General features: G+C 30.9%; 2 protein-coding genes across 7 annotated transcripts; both read left to right on the top strand.

Moving 5' to 3' along the window:
- The first annotated feature begins 1625 nt into the window (after nucleotides 1–1625).
- On the top strand, nucleotides 1626–7996 carry LOC123889012 (protein BONZAI 3-like). Its single transcript, XM_045938183.1, has 16 exons — nucleotides 1626–1763; nucleotides 2766–2813; nucleotides 2939–3087; nucleotides 3197–3245; nucleotides 3388–3444; nucleotides 5011–5190; nucleotides 5426–5560; nucleotides 5796–5857; nucleotides 5983–6079; nucleotides 6287–6401; nucleotides 6488–6564; nucleotides 6755–6907; nucleotides 7017–7184; nucleotides 7265–7378; nucleotides 7584–7677; nucleotides 7884–7996. Exons 1-16 carry the CDS (start codon nucleotides 1626–1628, stop codon nucleotides 7994–7996), a joined length of 1749 nt encoding a protein of 582 aa, XP_045794139.1.
- Nucleotides 7997–9106: 1110 nt separating this feature from the next.
- On the top strand, nucleotides 9107–25957 carry LOC123890859 (protein BONZAI 3-like). Of its 6 annotated transcripts, XM_045940569.1 has the most exons (18): nucleotides 9129–9477; nucleotides 10994–11041; nucleotides 11142–11290; nucleotides 11381–11429; nucleotides 11575–11631; nucleotides 11723–11905; nucleotides 12022–12156; nucleotides 12400–12461; nucleotides 12591–12687; nucleotides 12866–12980; nucleotides 13069–13145; nucleotides 13278–13430; nucleotides 13517–13684; nucleotides 13799–13912; nucleotides 14095–14188; nucleotides 14304–14419; nucleotides 14647–14652; nucleotides 25756–25787. In XM_045940569.1, the coding sequence occupies exons 1-16, from the start codon at nucleotides 9337–9339 to the stop codon at nucleotides 14414–14416; spliced, it is 1755 nt and encodes a 584-aa protein (XP_045796525.1). In that variant the 5' UTR covers nucleotides 9129–9336; the 3' UTR covers nucleotides 14417–14419; nucleotides 14647–14652; nucleotides 25756–25787. The 6 variants fall into 6 exon arrangements, with proteins under 6 accessions (XP_045796527.1, XP_045796525.1, XP_045796528.1 ...); XM_045940572.1 differs by lacking the exons at nucleotides 14647–14652; nucleotides 25756–25787 and adding an exon at nucleotides 14450–14581 and having other exon boundaries at nucleotides 14304–14399; XM_045940571.1 differs by lacking the exons at nucleotides 10994–11041; nucleotides 11142–11290; nucleotides 11381–11429; ... (11 more) ...; nucleotides 14304–14419; nucleotides 14647–14652 and adding exons at nucleotides 21977–22024; nucleotides 22116–22264; nucleotides 22350–22398; ... (9 more) ...; nucleotides 25155–25268; nucleotides 25405–25498 and having other exon boundaries at nucleotides 9107–9477; nucleotides 25620–25903.
- Nucleotides 25958–26543: the final 586 nt, after the last annotated feature.

Here is a 26543-nt window from a genome sequence, read left to right on the forward strand (position 1 = left end):
TATTTTATAAATCATGATCACCCTTAATATATGGTTATGTACTCTAAAAATATAAGTTATCTATTTCAAAATAAATGTTGTGTAGGGCTTTTACATACATATTAAAAAATTCAATACACACAGGGAGAATAATTTATTGTAAAAAAAAAAAGAAAATAATTTACAAAATTATCATTATTAAGAATTTGGCTCCTCTAAATTAATTATTGATGTATTTTCCACTATTATAAAAATGTTAATATACATAATAATTAAGGGTACATTTGAAGGGGGAAAAACATTAAAATTCGTATTTTTTTTGTTACTATGTTATGTTATAAGTACAAAGTTTCCAACATCCTTTAGCGTCTAATCTTTATCGAAAAACCTATGACGTACACAAGGTGGATTCTTCCGTCGTTTTTGAATTTTCTCCACGCACAGGAGTCAATGACCGAGCCATGACCACATGCTTATGGAGTCCAAAACTTTTACTACTTGAACAAATTCATTTTAAACCTTTTTTTTTGTATTAACGCTCTGATTTCCAACAAAAAAGGGCTACGAGAATCCAGAATTCGGTCTATAGGTAAATATATAAAATCTGACCAATAATTATTTCTACCAAAATCAATTTTAAAACTATTTTTCTATTAAAGCGATATGCTTCTAAACAAGGCTTTGTGAGACCCAACTAGATGACAAACTCAGAGTTTTAACGTTGATGTATACCCAAAACAAATATTGACGTTAAGTTAAAAGAGACACACGTCATCTTATCTAAACGACGAAAGAGTATTTAGTAAATAGTACAATGAATACAATTGCAATTGAGCATTTAACGAACAAAGCTAAACCCACTTGGGTTGGTCTAGTAGTGTTGGTTTGAGTCCTTGGAGTATGCTCCTCTCAAGGTCTCAAGTTCGATTTCCTCAGATGTCAATTTCGGTGGGCTACAGAGCAAAAAAAAAAAACTCAATGGGATTGGTCCTCTTTGATTAGTCGGTCCTAAGACCGGATACTAAGTTTAAAAAAAAAAAAAAAGACCAAAACTGAGTCATGTATTACTATTAAGTGTGAAGCAGCAACATTTCTATTCAATTTCGTGCATTATTTCTCAAGTATGGTACTTTTCTTATTCTATGGATTCCTAAGACCAAAAATCACTAGTACGATTCAGCTTTTTCTTTTGTTTTAATTTTCTTTATTCTTCCACATCTATCTATACATATCTTCTCCCACAAGTCTCATATATAGTCCTCCCTATTATTAATTATTAATACATAAAATTGGAAAATATCATACTCGTCAATAAACATTGATTTAATACGTAGTTTCCGAGTTACTACTACACCTTTTATTTCGTGAATTCAAAAGGGATAAAGATTAAGGGATGCAGTGTCAAAACTAATCGTGAGATTAATTCGTTAATTTGTATTTAGTACTATTGGTTTGTTTTTTTCGTGGAAATAAGAAACAACATTATATCTTCTTTTTTTTTTAAAAAAAAAAGATAAAAAATTAAGCAATATATATATAGATGACGCGCACACACAATGCTATAAAGAAGAAACAAATAAAAGGCATTGAATCAATCACTGTTCTATTGAGATTGAAAAAAGAAAGAAAATTAGGGTTTAATAAAAATGGGAGGATGTTACTCAGATATGAAAGCGAAAGAGGCAGTGGGAGGTGTTAATCAAAAGGCAACAAACAATAACAATGATGCTGTCGATTTCTTCTACACTTCTCAGGGTTTTCAGCCATTGTTTACACAACTTGAGGTATTTTCTACAATTTCCTAATTGCTTCATTTTTTTCTCCATGTTTAGACTTTAGATTCATCCTAAATTCTATTTTTACTGAATAATAATCTTGTAGTTTTTTTAATATAAATTAAGAACGCAAATTACTTTTTCTTTTTTTAGATAATAAATTGATGTTATTTATTATTAAATTATTATATTTCTTCCTTAAATAAATAATAAATAATAAATAGTTATTATGTCATTACGTCTATTTTTTCTCTTTGCTTTAAATAGTTAAAGAGGAATAACATGTGAACAACCGATGCCAACAACTACACATTACATATATTAATACAGTGTGACCATAGTGTTAAATATGTTCGGATCTTTTCCCCAAAAACTAGTTCATGGGGTGAGATTGTCCTCACATATTTATGCACTTCACATTCTCGGAACTAAGCAATGTGAGACTTTAACAACATATTCAACACACCCTCACGTTTAGCGTAGTTCTTGGTCAAATACCCACATTACAGTCCTTAATTAAATCATAGAGAAAGAGAAAGACCCTTAACTTAGGATCTCAATGGAACGAACAAAAATTGGAAACACAAGAGTTACAATAGCAGCTCTCATAGTAATACACAATCATATAACAGAATCTGAGTCATAGGGTGAGATTGTCCTCACATATATGGTTTGTCGGTCTACAATGTTGGAATATCAGTGTTCAAATAGCAGCTCTCATAGTTAAATATGGGTCGATTAATTTGCAAAACGATGAATACCAATAAGAGGACGTATTATTAAGTTATCTGACAACTTTTATCATGTACTATATGTTTGGTGTACTAAAATAATAGATTTGGATCCTCTAAAGTTATTAAAGTGTAACAACATTATAATTTGTATGTACCTACTATATCTATATCTATCTTTAATTTTCCTTTCATTTTATTTATTTCAAATATATAGTTACTTGTTTGTTATTGTTGGAACTTGAACAATTATTTATGATCTTCTAATATTTTGGTGCAGTTATCTTTTTCAGCATGTAACTTACTTGATATGGACATTACATCAAAGGTAATTTTCCCATACATACATAAGATTAAAAATGCACTAGAGTTGGTTCTCACCTTTTATTTTTATATATTTCTAATTTATCTATACCTACTAATTTCCTATGTTTTTTTTTTTTTTAATTCTAGAGTGATCCTATGCTTGTTGTATATGCAAAGAAAGTAGATGGCAAATTTGAAGAATTAGGACGCACTGAAATCATACCAAATTGTTTGAATCCAGAATGGATAGAAAAAATTAATATTGCATTTCATTTTGAGATTGTGCAACCACTTGTGTAAGCTATCTTTCATGTGTAATTTTTTTTGTTATATATCAAACTTTTGTCTAATTAATATGACTTATAATATATATAATTCCCTCTTTCTCATTGTGGTTTATTTCAGATTTCATGTGTATGACATTGACACAACATATCATGGCGTTTCAACTAAGGTTTGTAAACCAATCATATATACTAATTTTTGTCTTTACTATTTTATTGTATTTTCATTTAAAAGTACTACTATAATGATCTTTGAAATTGTAAAACTTTAAGCAAAATTGTCATTTAATTGAATGTGTTATGTTCTTGCAGACAATAAACCTGAAAGATCAAGATTTTATTGGAGAGGCCACATGCAATTTATCAGAGGTTAGATTTGATCGATAACTATGATAATTTGGTCTAATCTAATACTCATTCATTCTTATATTAAATATAAGAAAAAGTTATTAAGGCAATAAAAATTTAAATATTTAGTCTAAAATTTTGGATCAAATACATCACCCAACTTTCTTTTATAGTTAATATCGGAGCAAGTATTTTTTTTGTCAAGTAGCCCAGGGGCGGACCCAGACACAAATAACTGGTGGGGCTGAAAATTTTAGGCACTTCTCGAAAAAAAATCATTGATAATTCAGTCGAACAACAAACAATATATGAGATTTACTAATACAACATGTATATCCAAATAAAGAACAACAAATCAACGAATTATAAAATTTCTTTTAAAAAAAAACAAACATAAAAAATAAAACCACAAAATTTCTATTCGAATAAGAAAAAGACTATAATTGTTAAATCATGCATATCACTTTTGTTAGAGTCTTCACAAGATCCTACCTTGGACCAAAATATATAGAACACAAAATTATACTAGCATATAGTTTATTTTGATAACTTATCAATTAGTTTATAACTTATTAATTTTTATTTCAATTTTACTCGTATTATCTTACTTCAAAAAATTAAATATTAATTATGTCATTTGATATTTATATTCCGGTTGAATTGTTAATTTTACCCAATACTACAAACTCAATTAGTTATTCACCTTTTTTTGCCAAACAAAGTTAAAGTTAATTGTTATAAAATTAAACTATATATAGCTTAAAATAATACTTTACGTATAATGAAAGACTTGAAATCATCAATAATAGACTAGAAATTAATATTTGCACTAATACTTAAACTAATATATGCACGAGAGACTTACGGTTATCAATAATAAACTCTAAACTAATATTTACATTAATATTTGTACGAATATATATACAAAATGACTTAAAATTATTTATAAAATATTTATTTATTTTTTTAGAAAAAAATTGGGCTGGGCTGGCTAGCCACATCAAGCCTTGAAGAGGTCCGCCCTGAAGTAGCCTATTCCTAAACTCGCATATGTCAGATGACTGATTATCCCAAAAGCTTAAGCTGTTAGGAGTCACATCAATGGTTTTATATTATTTCTAACACGCCCCCTCACGCAAGAGCCCACTTGGGCTTGAAGCGTGGATAATGCATAGGTCCACCTACCATATGCTTAAATTCCACTTTTTTTTAATTAGAAAGTGAGGGAAGCAGGGATCGAACTCTAGACCACTTAGTCATAGAGGCTCTGATACCATGTCAGATAACCGATTATCCCAAAAGCTTAAGCTGTTAGGATAGAGCCACATCAATGGTTTTATATTATTTCTAACAGCATACTTTAAGTGAAATTTTTTGCCGTTGTTATGTTCAATACTTACATTTTGCAGATGAAACGGATGATGTTACTCTTATTTAAAAGTTCAACTGCATTACTTAAACTATCTTTCATCTCATTTTAATAGATAAAAGATAGTGGACATTTAACTTGAAAAAGTTGACAATATTTTTTGTATAAGATTATGGACTTTGTGTGTGTGACATTAGTGTCTTGTTTGTGTGTGACAGATAGTGACAAAACAAAACAGGAGCTTAAACTTAAAGCTTCAAAGTAAAAATGGGAATAATGGTCAAAACAATTTAGGAACAGTTACTATTCGTGCTGAGGAGACAGTTTCTTCAAGGAGTGCTGTTGAGATTTTCTTCCGTTGCTCTCACTTGGATAACAAAGACACTTTTTCTAAAAGTGTAAGTACACAATACTCACCATATCTATGTATATGTTCCATATTTACTGATAGTTAGTGTAATATATTTTTACAATGATAGTGTATACGATTTATTTCGTATATACTGTCAAGTAATTATAATCGTCAGATGATTATAAAATGTTCGACTTTATTCATAAAGTAATTCATTTGATTTGTTGTAATCTTTTTGTTTTGTACATGTGTGAAACTTTTCATCTTATTTTTTGTTGTAGGATCCTTTTCTAAGGATATCAAGAATGGTTGAAAGTGGAGGTACTATTCCTATTTGCAAGACTGAAGTTATAGACAACAATTTAAATCCAAAATGGAAACCAGTTTGTCTTAATTTCCAGCAATTTGGAAGTAAAGTAAGTTTGCCATCTTTCGACACAAGTCTGTCGCTAAATCATATGTTGTCGGTGTAAAACTATTTATGCTGTCAACCAATCACAAATCAAATATTTTTAATAATTCAACTATATGATTGATTAACAGTGTAAAATATCTTTACTCGGTCATATCAATTACATTAAATCATTTTTTAATTACTACTTACTCAGATGTTAACCAAGTTTTTCAAAAATTTCAAAAACTTCTGTGCAGGAGACTCCATTAATTATTGAGTGTTTTGATTTCAATAGCAATGGCAATCATGTACTTATTGGGTAATGTTGAGATAATTATAGTTGTTTTAATTTTTGTGAGACTAAACTTCTATATCCTTTTTTTCAAATTCTAGCTTACACTTTGATAGATTCAAAATATTGACATCAAAGTTCGTTGCCATCAGAAAAATGCAGAAGTCAATTGCAGACCTTGAAAAGCTATGCCATGAGAGAAAAGGCGCAAATTTTGTCATGCCATCCAAACGCAAAGGACAAGAGAAGGTGATCATTGATCCATGCAATCAAATTACATTTTGTTTTTAATATGCTTTAATAAGATTTTAGAGAAGGAAAAATTTAATTAACGGTCACACTAGTGAATATTTTACGACAGTCTTAAATGAGATTTGAATTTCGTCCATTCATATTACATAGTACGTTTTTTATATGATTAACCTCACACTTGATAGAATTATTTCTTCAATATAGGTTCTAAAGGGTCAACTCTTTGTGGACCAATATAATGAAAAGGAACAATTCAGCTTCATTGATTATATATCTAGTGGATTTGAACTGAACTTCATGGTTGCAATAGATTTCACTGGTAAGTGTAAATTGTTTTATTGCCTAAGGTGATTAGTGAACTAATTTCATCTCTCTAGTTTGTTAAGTTCTTCACTATTTGTTCAGCTTCAAATGGAGATCCTCAAAAGTCAGATTCATTGCATTACATTGATGTGTCCGGTCGGTTAAATTCATACCAACAGGTAAGATTAATACTTATCAATGCTCCATTAGTTGAAAATGATCCAAGTCTCTTTCTCTACAGTTATTCTAGGTTTAAGGTTTTCTTTTAATAAAATTTTGTATCTGCGTTATGTGCGTCCATACTGCGTATCTGGACTTCATAGCATGTTATCAATGTCTTGCCTAATGAACATAGTAAAATTGGTGTAGGCTATAATGGAGGTTGGAGAAGTTATTCAATTCTATGATACTGATAAAATGTTTCCTGCTTGGGGCTTTGGAGGAAATATACACAAAGGTACCGTATCTCATTGTTTTAATCTCAATGGAGCTCTAGGTGTTAACTATGGTGCTAACTCTGAGGTGAGATATTCTCTGTTTTGGTACAATGACTTGTGCAGCAAGCAATGATGCTAATTTATCATGAAGTTGCTATGTTATTTGTAAATACATAGTTTTTTGTTTGGTTTAGGTGTTTGGAGTTGAAGGAATAATGGATGCTTATTCTAAAGCTTTAAGAAGTGTGACTCTATCAGGACCAACTTTATTTGGTCCAGTTATCAACACAGCTGCACAAATGGCTGCCGAGTCCCTTTCGTCATATAACAGTACTAAGTATTATGTGTTGCTTATTATAACGGTAAGAATGATAACAAATTTGGTTATGTTGTCTTCTAGTCCTCTTGGTGCTCACTAATTATGTTCATGATCTTCTCATAGGATGGAATTGTTACTGATCTTCAAGAATCAATAAATGCTGTGGTGAATGCATCTGATCTTCCTCTATCGATACTTATAGTTGGTGTTGGACGTGCTGATTTCACGAGCATGGAGGTATACATACTTACTTATATCTTTGTGTGCATGTTTGATATCACGGTAAATTTGTCAAAATCATAATGAACCATGGTGATTCTGCAAAAATGATTTTGATACCAAAATTCAATAAGTAATGTTTTTCCCTAGCAAGGGAATGTTATGCTTTATTATCTGAGAGTACTGATAAGAAACGCGTACTTGGCTTAACTTTATATTACAGGTACTAGATGCGGATAATGCTCGCTTAATAAATTCTACTGGTCGTGTAGCTGCACGAGATATGGTGCAGTTTGTCCCCATGAGAAAAGTAAAAGGTAAGTACTAGTAGTTGCTTCTTCTAATGTTAACTTGTCTAATAATAGTCTTTGAATTCTTAGAACTATTTTGGTTGTGATATATAGATGCTTTCTTAATAAAATTAACTTTTACTTTTACATTTACATTACTAATTAATTAACATGTTAACAAATTTTTATAATTTAATTTGATTAAATTAACCTGATTCTGGTGTTTTTGACAGAAGGACAAATCTCTGTTGTACAATCTCTTTTGGAAGAACTACCTGATCAATTTTTGAGTTTCATGCGAAGTAGAGATATCAAACCACTCTTTTCTCATCCAAAAATGCAATAGATTACTAAGTTTTGTCCATATGTAGATAGTTGATCCACATATATAATTTGCTTAGATTTTAAGTAGTACTGTACTTTTTTGTGTGTGTGAAGGCCAAATTTTAGGTCTCACAATATATTTGCATTTTTAATTGGAATTAAATATAGACAATTAATTAAGCTTGTGGCAATAAAATGAATAATATAATTGCAATTGGGCATTTAACCACCAAAATTGAGTCATGTACATACATTTTTTTTGTCATTAGTAATTACACTTTCTCCGATGCTGATACCACTTTGGTATCATACATTATTAAGAAGTGGTCCTTACAATGTCAAGTAATATTTATGCAACTCATACCTATTTTACTCTAATGGTGATATCATTTTTTGAGTATCATATATTAATGACAAACGGTAATGTTTTGACATATATGGAAGCTATTAAATTGGATTTATATACGAAAAATAATAATAACATTAAATTGATGATATGATACTTTATTTAAGGTACTGGTATCATCAATTTTGATACCCTTTGTGCCACGTCATGGAACTCCAATGATCAAAAAGTTAAGGTACTGTATCATTAGTCTATGAAACTCTCTTAGATACCCTTGTTGGAGATGCTTTTTTTTTTTTTGGTCTAGAAACAATATCGTTTCTATTCGATGTTTCAATTCAATTTCCTGAATTATATTATATATGGCACTTTTCTTGTGATTCTATGGATCCCGCACAAGGGAATTTGATTTACGCGTAGAAATTACTAAGTATATATATATAGGATAGCCGGATAGGAGTCAACTTTTTTTTTTTTTGAAAGATAGGATTCAGTTTTTTTTCTTCAAGTAGACTAGGAGTCAACTTTTAAGTGAAGTGTCCCGAATTCGAATCTGAACTTCTGCACATATAGTGCGATGTCCCTACCAACTGAGCTAAGCTCATGGAGACGACATAATTCAGCTTTTCATATATACATAGAACTTTCTTCCCCGAGAAGTCTCATATATAGTCCTACCCTATCAATATACCTAATGGTCAATAAATAAATAAATAAATAAATATTGGTTTAATACGAAGGAAGCTTCCTAGTTACTACTACACATTTTATTTCATGAATGAATTGAAAAACGATAAATAAATTAAAAAACTAATCATGGGAATAATTTGTAAATTTGTTACAGTACTACTAGTTTGTTAAAATATATATGAGCGTTTTTCGTGGAAATAAAAAACATATTTCATATTATTAAGATAAGAAGAAACAATTGAATCATCATCGATCGATCACTCACACTCACTCATCACTATTCTATTGAGATTGAAAAAGAAAAAGAAAATTAGGGTTTTATAAAGATGGGAGGATGTTTCTCAGATATGAAAGGTGCAAAAGAGGCAGTTGGAGGTGTTAATCAAAAAGCAACAAACAACAACAATGACGCTGTTGATTTCTTCTACACTTCTCAGGGTTTTCAGCCATTGTTTACACAAGTTGAGGTACGTTCTACAATTTCCTAATCTGGTTAATTTTCTCTCCATGTTTATATTCATCCTAAATTCTATTCTATTTTCGGCCACATCACTTCACTTTATGATTAAATTATGAATTATGAATTTAATTTATATACACCAAAGTGTAAAGTTATTTTATGTATGCACATGCAAACATGATCTGTTTGTTTCGAATTAGATGGAAGGAATGTGAGGTGAGGGCAGAGGTATTCGTAGTGCGGTTTAGTTCGGTTTTGAGGATAAAAGTCATCCTAAAGATAAAAATGCATGCAGTTTGGTTTGGTTGGTTTTTAAAAAGTCATCCAAACCAAACCAATGTGGTTAGAGTTGGTTCGGTTTGTGCGGTTTATCATGATATAAAAATATGACAATATTTTCAACTTGTTACAAAATAAACATAAGAAATTTTAACTTATTTTTAATACCAAAAGTATAGTTGGATATATGTTTTGACAGCCTATTGTTTTATGAACTCAATTTGGATTGATTGCTAATAGTTGATAGAACTAAGTTAAGTATTGCGGTTTGGTTTGGTTTGATGAAATGGAATCCGCAAACCAAACTAAATCGTGCAGTTTAGAAGAAAAATGATCCGTGTCTATATATATATATATATATATATATATATATATAGAGAGAGAGAGAGAGAGCGGGGGGGATCCGATGACTTCAGGAGTAAGTCTTCATTGACTTACTCCACTTAATAACTCGATATCGACATTATATTTCTTCAATCCAACCATTGAATAATTCAAAGTTCTTATTGAGTAGATCAACTCCACATTTTTTTTATAAAAATTCAAAAAATGTAGTTATGTATTCAGACTATTGAAATTCAACGATTTTTTAAAAAGTTTGTCGTACTTTTAATTGAAGTTATCAGAAAAAATATCAAACGGTTTTGAATTTTTATAAAAAATTGTGGAGTTGATCTACTAGTTGGATTGAATAAGTGGAGTAAGTCAATGAAAATTGTGGAGTTGATCTACTCAATGAGATCTTTGAATTCAACAGTTGGATTGAATAAATATAATGCCGATATCGAGTTATTAAGTGGAGTAAGTCAATGGAAACTTATTCCTTGAGTCGACGGATCCCTCTTTATATATATATATATAGACACACATTCTACAAAAAAAAAAATATATAATATTTGAGAAGTAGAGTTTCTACAAAAAATAAAAAAATTAATAATTGAGAAGCTCTGATTGAATATCACCTCAAATCTCAAATATTAATTTTATGAATATTTAATTAGTACAAGAAAAATTCACACCAATAACTAAAAGTTTCATATTTTTCCTTTCGATTTATTTATTTCTTTTTTGGTTACGATGGAGTCAGAGAGGATTGAACCTAGGACCTCCAGCATACTACTCAAACCCCTCACCACTAGACCAAATCCAGTGGCTTTCGATTTATTTATTTATTTCAAGTATATACTATTTGTTATTGTTGGAATCTGAACAATTACTTATAGTATTCTAATATTTTGGTGCAGTTATCTTTTTCAGCATATGACTTACTTGACATGGACATTACATCAAAGGTAATTTTTCCCATACATACATAAGAATGCACCTGAATTGGTTGCCACCTTTTGTTTTTATTCTTCACTAATTTCCTATTTTTTTTTTTTTTAATTCTAGAGTGATCCTATGCTTGTTGTATATGCAAAGAAAGAAGATGGCAAATTTGAAGAATTAGGACGCACTGAAGTCATAACGAATTGTTTGAATCCAGAATGGATAGAAAAAATTAATATTGCATTTCATTTCGAAATTGTGCAACCACTTGTGTAAGCAATCTTTCATGTATAATTTTTTTTTTTTTTTCTATATTAAACTTTATTGTGTAGTGACTTCTTTCTCATTGTGCTTTATTTCAGATTTCATGTGTATGACATTGACACAACATATCATAGTGTTTCCACTAAGGTTTGTATGATCGATCGGATGGTCCGGATGTGTTACAGTAGGATGCTGTAACAGCATCAAATGGTTACATTACATTGTTGATAGTTTAAAATTGTAAAAAAATTAACAAAATTGTCATTTAATTGAATGTGTTACGTTCTTGCAGACACTAAAACTGAAAGATCAAGATTTCATTGGAGAGGCGACGTGCAATTTATCAGAGGTTAGTTTCAATTGATCGATAACCATCTTAATTTTGTACAAGATTATGTACTTTGTGTGGCATTAGTGTCTCTCTTGTTTGTGTGTGACAGATAGTGACAAAACAAAACAAGAGCTTAACCTTAAAGCTTCAAAGTAAAAATGGGAATATTAATGGTAAAAAAAATCTAGGAACAGTTACAATTCGGGCTGAGGAGACGGTTTCTTCAAGGAGTGTTGTTGAGATTATCTTCCGTTGTTCTCACTTGGATAACAAAGACATTTTTTCTAAAAGTGTAAGTAAATCATAATCGTCAGATGATTAAAAAATGGTCGACGTTATTCATAAAGTCGTTCATTTGAATGTGATTTGCTCACAACATATTAATTCTTGTTTGTTTTTTACATGTAGGATCCTTTTCTAAGGATATCAAGAATGGTTGAAAGTGGAGGTACTATTCCTATTTGCAAGACAGAAGTTATCGACAACAATTTAAATCCAAAATGGAAACCAGTTTGTCTTAATTTCCAGCAATTTGGAAGTAAAGTAAGCTCGCCATCTTCGGACACAAGAAGTCTGTCGTTAAATCATATGTTGTCGGTGTAAAACTATTTATGCTGTCAACCAATCACGAACCAAATATTTTTAATAATTCAACTATATGGTTGATTAACAGTGTAAAATATCTTTACATAGTCGGTGCATATCAATTACATTAAATCATTTTTTAATTACTACTTACTCAGATGTTAACCAAGGTTTTCAAAAATTTCAACAACTTCTGTGCAGGAAACTCCATTAATTATTGAGTGTTTTCATTTCAATAGCAGTGGCAATCATGTACTTATTGGGTAATGTTGAGATAATTATAGTTGTTTTTATTTTTGTTGAGACTAAACTTCTATAGGCTTTTTTTTTTTCAATTTCTAGCTTACACTTGATAGATTCAGAATATTGACATCAAAGTTTGTTGCCATCAGAAAAATGCAGAAGTCAATAGCAGACCTTGAAAAGCTATGCCATGAGAGAAAAGGCGCAAATTTTGTCGTGCCATCCAAACGCAAGGGACAAGAGAAGGTGCTCATTGATCTGTGCAATCAAATTACATTTTGTTTTCAATATGCCTTAAACTTGATACTAGTGTGAACATTTTAAGACTGTCTTAAATGAGATTTGAATTTCGTCCATTGAAATTACAAAGTAAGGTTTTTATATGCTTAACCTAAAACTTGATAGAACTATTTCTTCAATATAGGTTTTAAAGGGTCAACTCTTTGTGGACCAATATAATGAAAAGGAACAATTCAGTTTTATTGATTACATATCTAGTGGATTTGAACTGAACTTCATGGTTGCAATAGATTTCACTGGTAAGTGTAAATTGTTTTATTGCCTAAGGTGATTAGCGAACTAATTTCATCTTTGTAGTTTGTTAAGTGCTTCAATATTTGTGATCAGCTTCAAATGGTGATCCTCAAAAGTCAGATTCATTGCATTACATTGATGTATCCGGTCAGTTAAATTCATACCAAAAGGTAAGATTAATACTTATCAATGATCTAAGTCTCTTTCTCTACATTTATTATACATATAAGGTTTTCTTTTAATAAAACTTTGTATCTGCGTTACTTGTGTCTTGCCTAATGAACATAGTAAAATTGGTGTAGGCTATAATGGAGGTTGGAGAAGTTATTCAATTCTATGATACTGATAAAATGTTTCCTGCTTGGGGCTTTGGAGGAAATATACACAAAGGTACCGTATCTCATTGTTTTATTCTCAATGGAGCTCTAGGTGTTAACTATGGTGCTAACTCTGAGGTGAGAAATTCTCTGTGTTATTTTTTGGTTCAATGACTTGTGCAGCAAGCAATGATGCTAATTTAACATGAATTTGTTTGGTTTAGGTGGTTGGAGTTGAAGGAATAATGGATGCATATTCTAAGGCTTTAAGAAGCGTGACTCTATCAGGACCAACTTTATTTGGTCCAGTTATCAACACAGCTGCACAAATGGCCGCAGAGTCCCTTTCATCATATAACAGTACTAAGTATTATGTGTTGCTTATTATAACGGTAAGAATGATAATAGATTGGGTTATCTCGTCTTCTAGTCCACTTTGTGCACACTAATTATGTCCTTGAGCATAACCAAACAAATTAATGTCCTTGATCTTATTCTTCTCATAGGATGGAATTGTTACGGATCTTCAAGAATCAATAAATGCTGTGGTTAATGCATCTGATCTTCCCCTATCGATACTTATAGTTGGTGTTGGAAGCGCTGATTTCACCAGCATGGAGGTATACCTAGTTACTTATGTCTTTGTGTGCATGTGGTAAATTTGTCGAAATCAATAAGTCATTTTGCAAAAGTCATTTTGATACCAAAATTCAATAAGTCATTTTTTCCCTTAGCATGGGAATGTTATTCTTTGTTATGCGAGAGTACTGATAAGAATGTGTACTTGGCTTAACTATTACAGGTACTGGATGCTGATAATGCTCGCTTAAGAAATTCTACTGGTCGTGTAGCTGCACGAGATATAGTGCAGTTTGTCCCCATGAGAGAAGTACAAAGTAAGTACTTCTATGTTAATTAACTTTTACTTTTACATTACTAATTAATTAACATGTTAACAAATTTGTATAATTTAATTTGATCAAATTAACCTGATTCTTGTGTTTTTGACAGAAGGACAAATCTCTGTTGTACAATCTCTTTTGGAAGAACTACCTGATCAATTTTTGAGTTTCATGCGAAGTAGAGATATCAAACCACTCTTTTCTCATCCAAAAATGCAATAGATTACTAAGTTTTTGTCCATATGTAGATAGTTGATCCACATATATAATTTGCTTAGATTTTAAGTAGTACTGTACTTTTTTGTGTGTGTGAAGGCCAAATTTTAGGTCTCACAATATATTTGCATTTTTAAATCGAATTAAACATAGATCGAAACACCAATCTCCATGACATGGAAAGTAGTTAATTATGCAACTTCTATTTTATGTTAGTTTGCATTTAGTTATTTCAGTTACAAGTTGATCTACCATTCATTGTTCAAGTAAGATGTTTTGGTTCAATATTTCATATGATATTTGTTGCAAAATAATTCTTCTGCTACCTTCTTATCCTTTCTTCCTTAAAAACGATTCGAATGCAACTTTTCTGCAAGAACTTCCAACGTTGAAACTGCTTCCACTTTCAAGGAGGTATTTGATGAATTATCAAGTACTCTAAGAATTTCTAAGCATGTTTTATTAAGTGATTCTTGAGAACTTTCATCCATATATGAAGCCGAGGAAAACTTGACCTTGCCTTGAAGCTTTTTTTTCCAACACTATTATAAATAATTAGGGGCACATTTGAAGGGGAAAGATCATGATTCATTGTAAACTGAACTGAAAGTCACATTCATTTTTTTAAAACAATTGTTTTTATGTTATATATATGAAATTTATATAATACTCCCTCCGTTCCAAAAACGTCGGATTTAGCGTTCTTATTTAACTGTTCATCTGGTGTTTGGTGTTTTAATTGTACCCTTTGTCAATTACTCTTATCTTTTTCAATAAAACTAATTAATGTTATATATTTGTAAAACTAAAGGTTTTAAAAAAAAATTGGTACATGACATATTAATTTTTTTTACATAGTATATTAAATTTATTTGGAAAGAGAAAGTTAGTGCAAACAAATAGGAATTTATTGGTGGATTAAATTTGGGTATAATATGAAGATAATGTGCAAAAATATATTTTCTTAATTTTGTGTTATTATTCTAAAAAGACACTTAAACAAGAATGGAGGGAGTCCTATTTAACTGTGAATAATCTCTATTGAAAAAATCTTATGAGATACATTGGGTTCTTCCATCGAACTACCAATCACTTGCTTATGAAGTCCAAAACTTTTACTACTAAATCAATTCATTTTAAAACTTTTTTTTTATTAATCCTCTTATTTTCAATAGAATGAAGTTCTAGTAAACAAAGTCCGGCTAATAATTGCTTCCTTCAATCCCTAAGAGTCAAAGATTAAACCCAAATAATGATTAAGTCAGAAGAAACATGTCTAATATAACAATTTATACATATAATTAAGATCATTTATAATTTTTTTTTTATCAATTTTCTAACAAAATTGTTCTTACTATAAAATATAGTTGATATTTGTATCCAATACATACCCGGTACATCGCACGGGACGGGAGAACACTACTAGAAAAACTAACTTCAGAGAGGGACGAAATCCGTCACTAATCTGTCAAATTTCCGTCGCAAACACATTTAGTGACGGATTTAGCGACGGATTTGGTTCCTCACAGATTTAAAATTACAATATTCCGTAACTAATTCCGTCACAATTAGTGAGGGATTTGGTTCCCTCACAACTTTCCGTCACTAATTTGCATTTTTTTAGTAGTGGAAAGAACTAGTTAGAAATTAAGTAGAAACAAAAAAAATCTCATCCATTAATAAAAGAAATGAAAAAATAAATAAAAGGAAATATAGAATCAATCACACAATTTTATTATAATTCATAATTAATTTGAAGTACTTATTCTAAAGTACATAGTAATATTGCAAATTGTACTTCATATATATAACATTGATATCACACACACACACACTAATAGTAATACTAAATAGTACAAGTATGTAATGGAAATGGAGAAAAAGAAACTTGTTTATTTTCATCATCAAAGAGTAAGATATGATTTTGTTGGTGAAGTGCTCCCATTATATTTGCTCCTTTTTCACTCTTGGTAGGAAAAACACTTAAGCATAAGACATTCCCTTCATTTATTTTTAAACTCACAAACAATGAGTTAGGATCAACCTCAAATCTAGCAGCTCCATTAAAAATGTAAACCATTTTAGGCTTCACAAAATTATTTGGAACATTAAGATAACAAATACTATAGGGAAGTTTTCGAGGTGCCTTATAAGGATGCAAACCTTTTTGCTCAAAATAAGCAATTACATTTTTTTCCAATTCATCATAAGCTTTTTTCATTAAAAGTGTCAAACATAAATCCACCTTGACCTTCTTTCAATTGGTAATCTTCTATGGGTACATTTTTTAGGGACACAAAGTGGGTCATCACATGAAACTTCCTTAAGAGTTTGTGACTCATGATACTTGAAATTTCCATATTGGATTGGGAAACAATTAGGTTGTTTGCATCCATCACATTGAACCCATGAATCATCAGAAGCAGTGTCTAGTAACATGAAAGGTTGGTATGGTTTTGGTGAACCAATCATCATTTTAACAACAAAGAGGCTGTTACCAATATTTTTGACCAATGGTTGAAAAGTTTTTGAGGTTAATGTAATATTATTGGTGTTGGACTCAAGATGATTAAGGGCATGAATTTTGGAGAGTTGGAGTATTCTATTCTGTTTTTCTTCTTCAGAAATGTTTTTGGGAAAGAGTATTGGATCAATGTCCATTCTTGAGATCAATTCCATTGTGAAACACATGGTTCCTATGGGCATGTAGACACAAAATAATAAAACAAAAAGTGCTAAGAAACTATGGTAACAAAATGATGAGGCCATTTTCATAACATTGATTTTGATTTGTGTTTTTTGTGATGATGAGATTATGAAGTGAGCTTGCTCATTTATATACACACATTATGCATGTAATGTGAATATTCTTTGAGTCTTGTGATGACATTGACATTAAACTTACCCTAACTTTTTTTGGGGTGTGGATGTAGATCGCCCGTAGTAAAATATTAATGCAATTATACGTAATTTTTTATCTTACCGTTGAAATCAGATCGGACGAATAAAATTGAAAATTATGTCTTTTGTATTAAAATAATTTCAGTTGTTGATTTTTGATCGGACGGCTGATATTGATTACAACGTCCTACTATTACACTAGAAAATTTGTTTCCTTTTTTTTTTATATTCATTTTATTCCCTCTTTCTATTTTTTCCTTACTTGCTTCATAGTATCTCTAATTATATATCCTAATTAATTTTGATATTGACCTGTAACAAGCTCAACTTTCTCATGCAAGTTGTAATGTTTGCATTCCTTCTGGGACAAAACTTAGATATAGTTCCTTAGGTGCTGTTTTTACTGTTTCCACTTAAAATTTGACATCTGTCCCAATCTACCACACAACTTAACTCTATTTCAACTTTAAAATAATACTCCCTCCGGTTCTTTTTATAAGGGCAAAAAATTTGGTCCTTTTTATAAGAAACTTTCACCAATTTTCAAATGTTTTAAATGTTCAATTTCACTTATGTCCTTATTTATTATGAGAGAGAATTTAAAAATAAGTAAATTAGTTGAATAAAGAGTAATTAAATAAGGGTATATATGAAATAAATTTAAATTTATAAGATTATTAAATGAAAATAATTATGTTAAATGTGATTCTTTTCTAGTTTTTTTTAACCCCACTTCTCCATTCTCTCTCTGCTTTCATCACCTTTCCCTTCTTTTTTGTTTCACTACTCTTGACATATGTTTGAAGTAAGACATAGATACAATATCAACATCAACTATGTTGCTGAGAGTAGCAGGCGATAGTGCCATGAGAGAGGATGATGATGGGAAAAACTAACAATCAAGCAATTGAGAAATTTATGTCGGTCGGAATCCCAAGTGAAGAAGTGAAGGGGGTGGTGGTTGTTCAGGGAGTAGATAGTACGGGTGAGGACAGAATGAGCAGGAGAGAGTGATGAGAAATTGGTGGCATGGAATCAAAGTTTTGATTCAATGATTTGGGAATCGTCGAAGAGGTTGAAGATTTAAGTGAACAAGGGAGACGTTTTGTTTTGACGTGGCTAGCTTCACATGGCTGCCATGGTGAAAGCCTTATTTCTGGCGAGGTTGTTACACTGTCACAAGCCAATCCTGATCCTCATTGATAGGATACCAGAAACAGAGAAAAAATTGATTTGTCTATGCAAAAAAAAAAAAAATTGATTTGGCATTGGCACTGTGTGGTGGTGTGGTTCTGACTAAAGTTAATTAACGGCGTTAAAATGAGTAGTGGATGGGTACACGTGTCGGATTTTAATTGGAAAACAGCAAAAACAGGACATATGGCACTGTATCTAAGTTTTACCCTTCTCGGCTTAATCAGACTCACAAATTTTAATTTTTCATTATATTATCTTAACTATTTCATAAATGAGTTAGGATCCGTTGACACCAAATGTCAAAATTTAGTTTGACACCAAATCTCCACCCTTTATTTCATTTAATCCAAAGGCCTAAAACAATCATTAAAATAATTCATAAATTCAAAGATCATGTGATTAGTCTCATTTTTCCCTAAATAGCATATTTGATTTGCCTCATCTCTCTTTATCTATCACCTACGCAAAATTCATTATCATCACCATTCTTTGGTTGTTTCCTCTAATTTTGTATCAGCATCCATGCCTGCCAGTTTTTTGTTTTGGAAATTGATTGCTGAATTTTCGGTGCAAAATTCTGGTTCTGGCTGCGGTTGGTTTCGCTGCTGTTTTGGAGCTTTCTCGGCCTATTTTTTTGCTACTCTAGTTTGTTTGGCTGCTTTTGTTTTGGGGAGGTGATGAGTTTTAGTGTTGTTGCTTCCTCTTTTGTTTTTCTGGCGGGGGTTCTCTTTGTATAAAAAAAAATTAACATATCGGATGATAGAACAAATGTTACACGAGAGTGGTGTTAAAATATAGTGCTGGGATAAAATTGCAGAGAGATTTGTAACAAATATTTTTGCGGTGATTGGCGAATTATAATGTTAGAACAATAATCTTGATTCTTTTTGGGACAGATATTGGAAAAAATAAATAAAATTAATGATAATGCATAATCTTTTATTTTGGGAAAGATTGTGAGACTAATCACATGATCTTTGAATTTATGAATTATTTTAATGATTGTTTTAGGCCTTTGGATTAAATGAAATAAAGGGTGGAGATTTGGTGTCAAACTAAATTTTGACATTTGGTGTCAACGGATCCTAACTCTTCATAAATAATCAAAATAATACATGAGTATCTCCATCTAGCCACGTGATTTTCTCAGACAAGACGATCTAGGTCAGCTGTGTGCCGCCAGATGCAGTGACAAATTCAAGGGGTGGCAACAAGGGTGGGCTTTGCCCCCTCCCTCCCACCACCAATGTTTTATATACTATATATTTAAAGTTGTTATTTTATACATAATTATTATTAATTGACTATAATTTCTATGTATAATCATAGTGTAAATTAACTCTGATAAATAAATCAGTGTAAAATAGTTTTATATCGGTATAATTTGATCTCTATTTATATAAATTACAATTAAATTTTATTTAATATTTATTAAAAAATGGTCAGCCCCCATTTGGTTAGCTTTTGGATCCGTCCCTGGACGGATGAATACATGCACTATAAATTATTCAATTTCGGGTATTAAATAAGTGATTCCAACCTTCTCTCAATCGCAGTTGCAGGGATCGAATCAAATTGTGGTCTTTCCTATCAAATTCAGCGTCAATCACCACCGAATCAATTGATATTAATATTTCAGGCATTAAATTAAGATAAGAGTAAGATTTCCATATATATGCGTTTTTCGTGCCATGTATGGCACTTTTCTTATTCCATTCCATTGATTCCGCACAAAGGGAATTTACGCGTAGAAGAAATTACTTGTAGGATTCAGCTTTTTCTATACATATAGAACTTTCTTCCCCCCACAAGTCTCATACATATATAGTCCTCCCCTATCAATACCTAAATTTGTGAAATATCATAATGCTCAATAAATATATTCATATTGGTTTAACTTTAACACGAAGCTTCCTAGTTACTACTACACGTTTTAATTTAATGAATTGAAAAAGTATAAATGAAAAAAACTAATCATGATTTCTATTGAGATTGAAAAACAGAAAAATTAGGGTTTAGTAAAAATGGGGGGATGTTTCTCAGATTTGCAAGGAGCAAAAGAGGCAGTGGGAGGAATTAATCAAAAGGCAACAAATAACAACAATGACGCCGTTGATTTCTTCTACACTTCTCAGGGTTTTCAGCCATTGTTCACACAAGTTGAGGTTCATTTTCTAATCCATCATCATTCTCGCTAATTATTCTTTACTTTCAGATACCAAATTTGTTCTCTGCTTTGCTTAATTTTCTCTCCACTCCTAAATTCTACTTTTAAGCAAATTACATACTCTGTTTCTTTGTTTAGATAATAATAATAATTTTACAAAACCATCCATGAATCGGTATAAGTAGTAAGGGTCTTGTCCCCTTAAGCTGTTAAGCATGTGATCAGGGTTCAATTCCTTACTCCCAGAAACTTGGATCAATATCATGATAACAAAAACAAAAATCGCCATCTCACTTCACTTCATCCCACTTTTAAAATATAACATTGATAAATTGATAATTTTTATTGGATAATCTTGTAAAAGTGCACCTACCATAATACAGTAAGTTGTTATTTATGATTAAATTATTTTGTACCAAAACAATTATTTACATTTCTTCCTTCTTTTTATTTTTTTAATATAACATGATAATTTGACTAATTTACATTTCTTATAGAAAGTTTCTCATTTTTTTTTTGACAATAACTACTATTATTATTAAGTTATTTGACAAATTTATATGATATCCGGTTGTTTGAGAACTTTTTAATCATGTTTGGTGGACACTTCACAACATAAACAAAAGAGAAAATATTTTTTCCCCACTTCATGTCTAGTGAAATCTGGACCGTTCCTTTTCCTTTTTTGTACGCAGATCAAAGCAACAAAAAACAATGTATGGCTTAAATTTTCACTAGAATTCCTCATGTGAATATTACACGGGAGTTACTCATAAATAAAAGAGCTGTGTTATTTCAACACAAATTTCCAAGCTGCTATAGTTGTTCACTCATACCTAAGCAAATTAAAAAATTATAAAATGATATATTTGTCAGCTTTGTGTTTAAAATTTGTGTTTACATAACATTATTATAAATAAAATAAGGATTTATGAATCTAAATATTAATAGACGAGAGGGAGATGGGTAGAGTTTAGAGAGAGATCAGAGGGGGTGGGGGAGGGGGTGTGGATTGGCTGCAGTCATAAAGTCAGGTTGTCGGGCATAAATTGGACAATCCTATTCATAATCAATTATTTTTAATTTAAATTTTTCGTAACAAAATATTTAATTAGTACAAGAAAAATTCACACCAATAACTAAAAATTTTAATTTTTTTTTATTCTAAATAAAAAACAAACAATTTCATATGTTTGGTATTTTATATTTTTCCTTTCGATTTATTTATTTCAAATATATATACTATTTGTTATTGTTGAAATCTGGACAATTACTTATGGTCTTCTAATATTTTGGTGCAGTTATCTTTTTCAGCATATGACTTACTTGATATGGACATTACATCAAAGGTAATTTGGTTGCCACCTTTTTTTTCCTTCCAATATTTCTAATTTATCTACCTAAACTCATTGCTAATTTCATATGCTTTCTTCATTCTAGAGTGATCCTATGCTTGTTGTATATGCAAAGAAAGCAGATGGCAGATTTGAAGAATTAGGACGTACTGAAGTTGTGACGAATTGTTTGAATCCAGAATGGATAGAAAAAATTAATATTGCATTTCATTTCGAGATTGTGCAACCACTTGTGTAAGTTATCCTTCATGTATAATTTCTATTTTATATATCAAACTTTATTTTGTAGTGACTTCTTTCTCATTGTGCTTTATTTCAGATTTCATGTGTATGACATTGACACAACATATCATGGTGTTTCCACTAAGGTTGGTAGTACCATGTCAATTTAGTCTTTGAAATGATCTTTAAAATTGTAAAACTTTTAACAAAATTGTCATTTAATTGAATGTGTTATGTTTTATGTTCTTGCAGACACTAAAACTGGAAGATCAAGAGTTTATTGGAGAGGCGACGTGCAATTTATCAGAGGTAATTTTCAATCGATAATTAACCATCTTAAATATAAGAAAAAGTTCAGTGAACAAAAGTTTATATATTTAGTCTAAAGTTAAGTTGAAATTTTTTGTGTAAGATTATGGACTTTGTGTGACATTAGTGTTTCTCTTGTTTGTGTGTGACAGATAGTGACCAAACAAAACAGGAGCTTAAGCTTAAAGCTTCAAAGTAAAAATGGGAATAATGGTAAAAAAAATCTAGGAACAATTATAATTCGTGCAGAGGAGACAGTTACTTCAAGGAGTGTTGTTGAGATTATCTTCCGTTGTTCTGACATTTCTTCTAAAAGTTTAAATTGTTGGGTTTCAAATGTGAGTGTTTAAATCTCACATCGAATATATATGGAAAGAGATGTGACTCATTAACCTAATGGTCTTAAGGCTTTTGGTGTTAATGGGTCGCCTCTCTTATAAACTCAATTTGTGTACTAAAGTCAAACATTTTTAATGGTTTAATTATGGTTATAATTTACTGACGCCGTAAAATATTTTTACAATGAGTATATACGATTTATTTCGTATATACTGTCAAGTAATCATAATCGTCAGATGATTAAAAAATGTTTGACTTTATTCATAAAGTCATTCATTTGATTTGTTGTGATTTTCTGACAACAAATTAATTCTTGTTTGTTTTTTTACATGTGTGAAACTTTTCATGTTGTTTTTTATTGTAGGATCCTTTTCTAAGGATATCAAGAATGGTTGAAAGTGGAGGTTATATTCCTATTTGCAAGACTGAAGTTATAGACAACAGTTTAAACCCAAAATGGAAACAAGTTTGTCTTAATTTCCAGCAATTTGGAAGTAAAGTAAGTTTGTCATCTTTGGACACAACAAGTCTGTCGTTAAATAATATGTTGTCGGTGTAAAACTATTTATGCTGTTAACCGATATCTTTACACGGCCAGTGCATTTTAATAACATTATACCATTTTTTAATTAATTACTCAGATGTTAACCAAGTTTTTCAAAAAATTCAACAATTTTTGTGCAGGAAACTCCATTACTTATTGAGTGTTTTGATTTCAATATGAGTGGCAATCATGTCCTAATTGGGTAATGTTGAGTTAATTATGGTTGTTTTAACTTTTGTTGAGCTTAAACTACTATAGGCTTTTCAACTTCAAGGTTATACTTGACTTGATAGATGCAAAATATTGACATCAAAATTTGTTACCATCAGTAAAATGCAGAAATCAATTGCAGACCTAGAAAAGCTATGCCATGAGAGAAAAGGCGCAAATTTTGTCATGCCATCCAAACTCAATGGACAAGAGCAGGTGTTCATTGATCCGTGCAATCAAATTACTTTTTGGTTTTGATGTTTTAAATAGAAATTTTAGAACGAAAAATTATTATTGATAATGGTGACACTAGTGACCATTTTACGAATATCTTAATTGGGATTTGAATTCCGTCCCTTGAGATTACAAAGTATGATTTTATATGTTTAACCTAACACTTGGTATAATTATTTCGTTATTGTAGATTCTAAAAGGCCAACTCTTTGTGGACCATTATTTTGAAAAGGAACAATTCAGCTTTATTGATTACATATCTAGTGGATTTGAACTGAACTTCATGGTTGCAATAGATTTCACTGGTAAGTGAAAATTGTTCTATTGCCTAAGGTGATGATTAGTGAATTAATTTCATCTTTGTAGTTTATTAAGTGCTTCAATATTTGTTCAGCTTCAAATGGAAATCCTCAAAAGTCAGATTCATTGCATTACATTGATGTATCTGGTCGGTTAAATTCATACCAAAAGGTAAGATCAATACTTGTCAATGCTCCACAAGTATTTTTTTGTAAATTGTGATCACAAATATCATTATAATTATACATGAATGAGGCATATCAATAATACATTCATTGAAAATTATCTAAGTCTCTTTCTTTACTTTTATTCTACATCCAAGACTTTTTTTAATAAAGTTGTATCTACGTTACGTGTGTCCATACTGCGTATTTGGACGGACTTCATAGCATGTTATCACTGTCTTGCCTAATGACCATGGTAAAATTTGTGTAGGCTATAATGGAGGTTGGAGAAGTTATTCAATTCTATGATACGGATAAAAGATTTCCTGCTTGGGGCTTTGGAGGACATATACACGGTGGTGCTGTATCGCATTGTTTTAATCTGAACGGAGCTCGAGGTGTTAACTCTGGTGTTAACTCTGAGGTGAGAAATTCTCTGTTGTATTTTTTGGTACAATGATTTATGCAGAAATGATGATGCTAACTTATCATGAATTTGTTTGGTTTAGGTGGTTGGAGTTGAAGGAATAATGGATGCTTATTCTAAGGCTTTAAAAAGTGTGACTCTATCAGGACCAACTTTATTTGGTCCAGTTATCAACACAGCTGCACAAATGGCCGCAGAGTCCCTTTCGTCATATAACAGTACTAAGTACTATGTATTGCTAATTATAACGGTAAGAATGGTATTAAATTGGATTATCGTCCACTTGGATCCCCGCCAGCTGCACGCACGGTTTAGCAGTTGTGAGTATCGTTAGATTTAATAGAGAAATTAATGTTTGTGATGTTCTTCCCATAGGATGGAATTGTTACGGATCTTCAAGAATCAATTAATGCTGTGGTTAATGCATCTGATCTTCCTTTATCGATACTTATAGTTGGTGTTGGAGGCGCTGATTTCACCAGCATGGAGGTATACCTACTTACTAATAGTTATATCTTTGTTTGCCTATTTGGTATTAAGGTAAATTTGTCGAAATCATAGTGAATCACCGTGATTTTGCAAAAGTCATTTTGATAAGAACGTGTACTTGGCTTAACTATTACAGGTACTGGATGCCGATAATGAGGTCTTAAGAAATTCTACTGGTTGTGTAGCTGCACGAGATATAGTGCAGTTTGTCCCGATGAGAGAAGTACAAAGTAAGTACAAGTAGTTGCTTCTGATAGAAGTAAACTTTTACTTTTACATTATTTAACATATTAACAATTTTTTATCATTTCATTTAATCAAACTTCATTCTTGTGTTTGTCTTTTTGACAGAAGGAAATATCTCTGTTGTGCAATCTCTTTTGGAAGAACTACCTGATCAGTTTTTGAGTTTCATGCGAAGTAGAAATATCAAACCACTCTTTTCTCATTCAAATGCATAAAAATGCAATAGATTTTACTTGATTAGTTAGAGACCACTAAGCTTTTTTCTGTATGTAGATAATTTATCCACATAAATTGCTTAGATTTGTGTGTGTGAAGGCCAAATTTTAGGTCTGACAATATATTTGCATTTTGAATTCAAATTAAATATAAGTCTCGCATAAAGTGGTGAGATACACAACAATTTCATCTAATAAACGATTAGTAATAGCAATATTCAACCAACCAAATTTGATTGCGCGCTTTCAGCATATTAATCTAGGCTTGTTTAATATGGACAAACAAAATGGTCTTGCACCATACACAATTGTCTATTTTACTATTCATTGTTGTTAAAATCGCATTTTAACGCATAAACTCATTCGATTTTACGTTTTCAAGTATGGAAAACGTGTTAAATCGGATGTAAACTCATTTTCTGGTAAACTCGGGAAAAAAACGAGTTTACACCAAGTTAACTCGGTCAAACTCACTGTAATCGTGTAAACTTGTCACACGAGTTTACTTGTGATTGCGACTTGCGAGTTTACCTTTAAAAGCTCATTTTCATTTTTTGGTCCAATTTTTTTTTTTTGTCTAACTGTCAAAATAAACAACTTTTCTCGACTCCACCTTCAATGAATTTGATCTTTGGTTCTAATATTGAAAATTCTTTATCATATGGAAAAAAATTTGATGATTTTGGAGATGAATATATCAATGAAGATATGATGGTGTAGTCTTCTAGTAGAATTGAACTTTTGAAAAAGTAACTCTAGTTTTTTAACGATTTTAGAAACTTACGAACCTTGTTATCTAGATTGTTATTTTGAC

The sequence above is a fragment of the Trifolium pratense genome, linkage group LG6, assembly GCF_020283565.1.
Source record: "Trifolium pratense cultivar HEN17-A07 linkage group LG6, ARS_RC_1.1, whole genome shotgun sequence".
NCBI classification, from domain to species: domain Eukaryota; kingdom Viridiplantae; phylum Streptophyta; class Magnoliopsida; order Fabales; family Fabaceae; genus Trifolium; species Trifolium pratense.

Excerpts from the sequence above, each read along its gene's own strand:
- LOC123889012 (XM_045938183.1), top strand. The coding sequence starts at position 1,626 with ATGGGAGGATGTTACTCAGATATGAAAGCGAAAGAGGCAGTGGGAGGT. Across the intron at positions 6,565-6,754 it reads GGTTAAATTCATACCAACAG|GCTATAATGGAGGTTGGAGA; the intron begins GTAAGATTAATA and ends AAATTGGTGTAG. Across the intron at positions 6,908-7,016 it reads ACTATGGTGCTAACTCTGAG|GTGTTTGGAGTTGAAGGAAT; the intron begins GTGAGATATTCT and ends TGTTTGGTTTAG.
- LOC123890859 (XM_045940571.1), top strand. The coding sequence starts at position 9,337 with ATGGGAGGATGTTTCTCAGATATGAAAGGTGCAAAAGAGGCAGTTGGA. Across the intron at positions 23,647-23,773 it reads GGCAATCATGTCCTAATTGG|TAAAATGCAGAAATCAATTG; the intron begins GTAATGTTGAGT and ends TGTTACCATCAG. Across the intron at positions 25,030-25,154 it reads ATGTATTGCTAATTATAACG|GATGGAATTGTTACGGATCT; the intron begins GTAAGAATGGTA and ends TTCTTCCCATAG.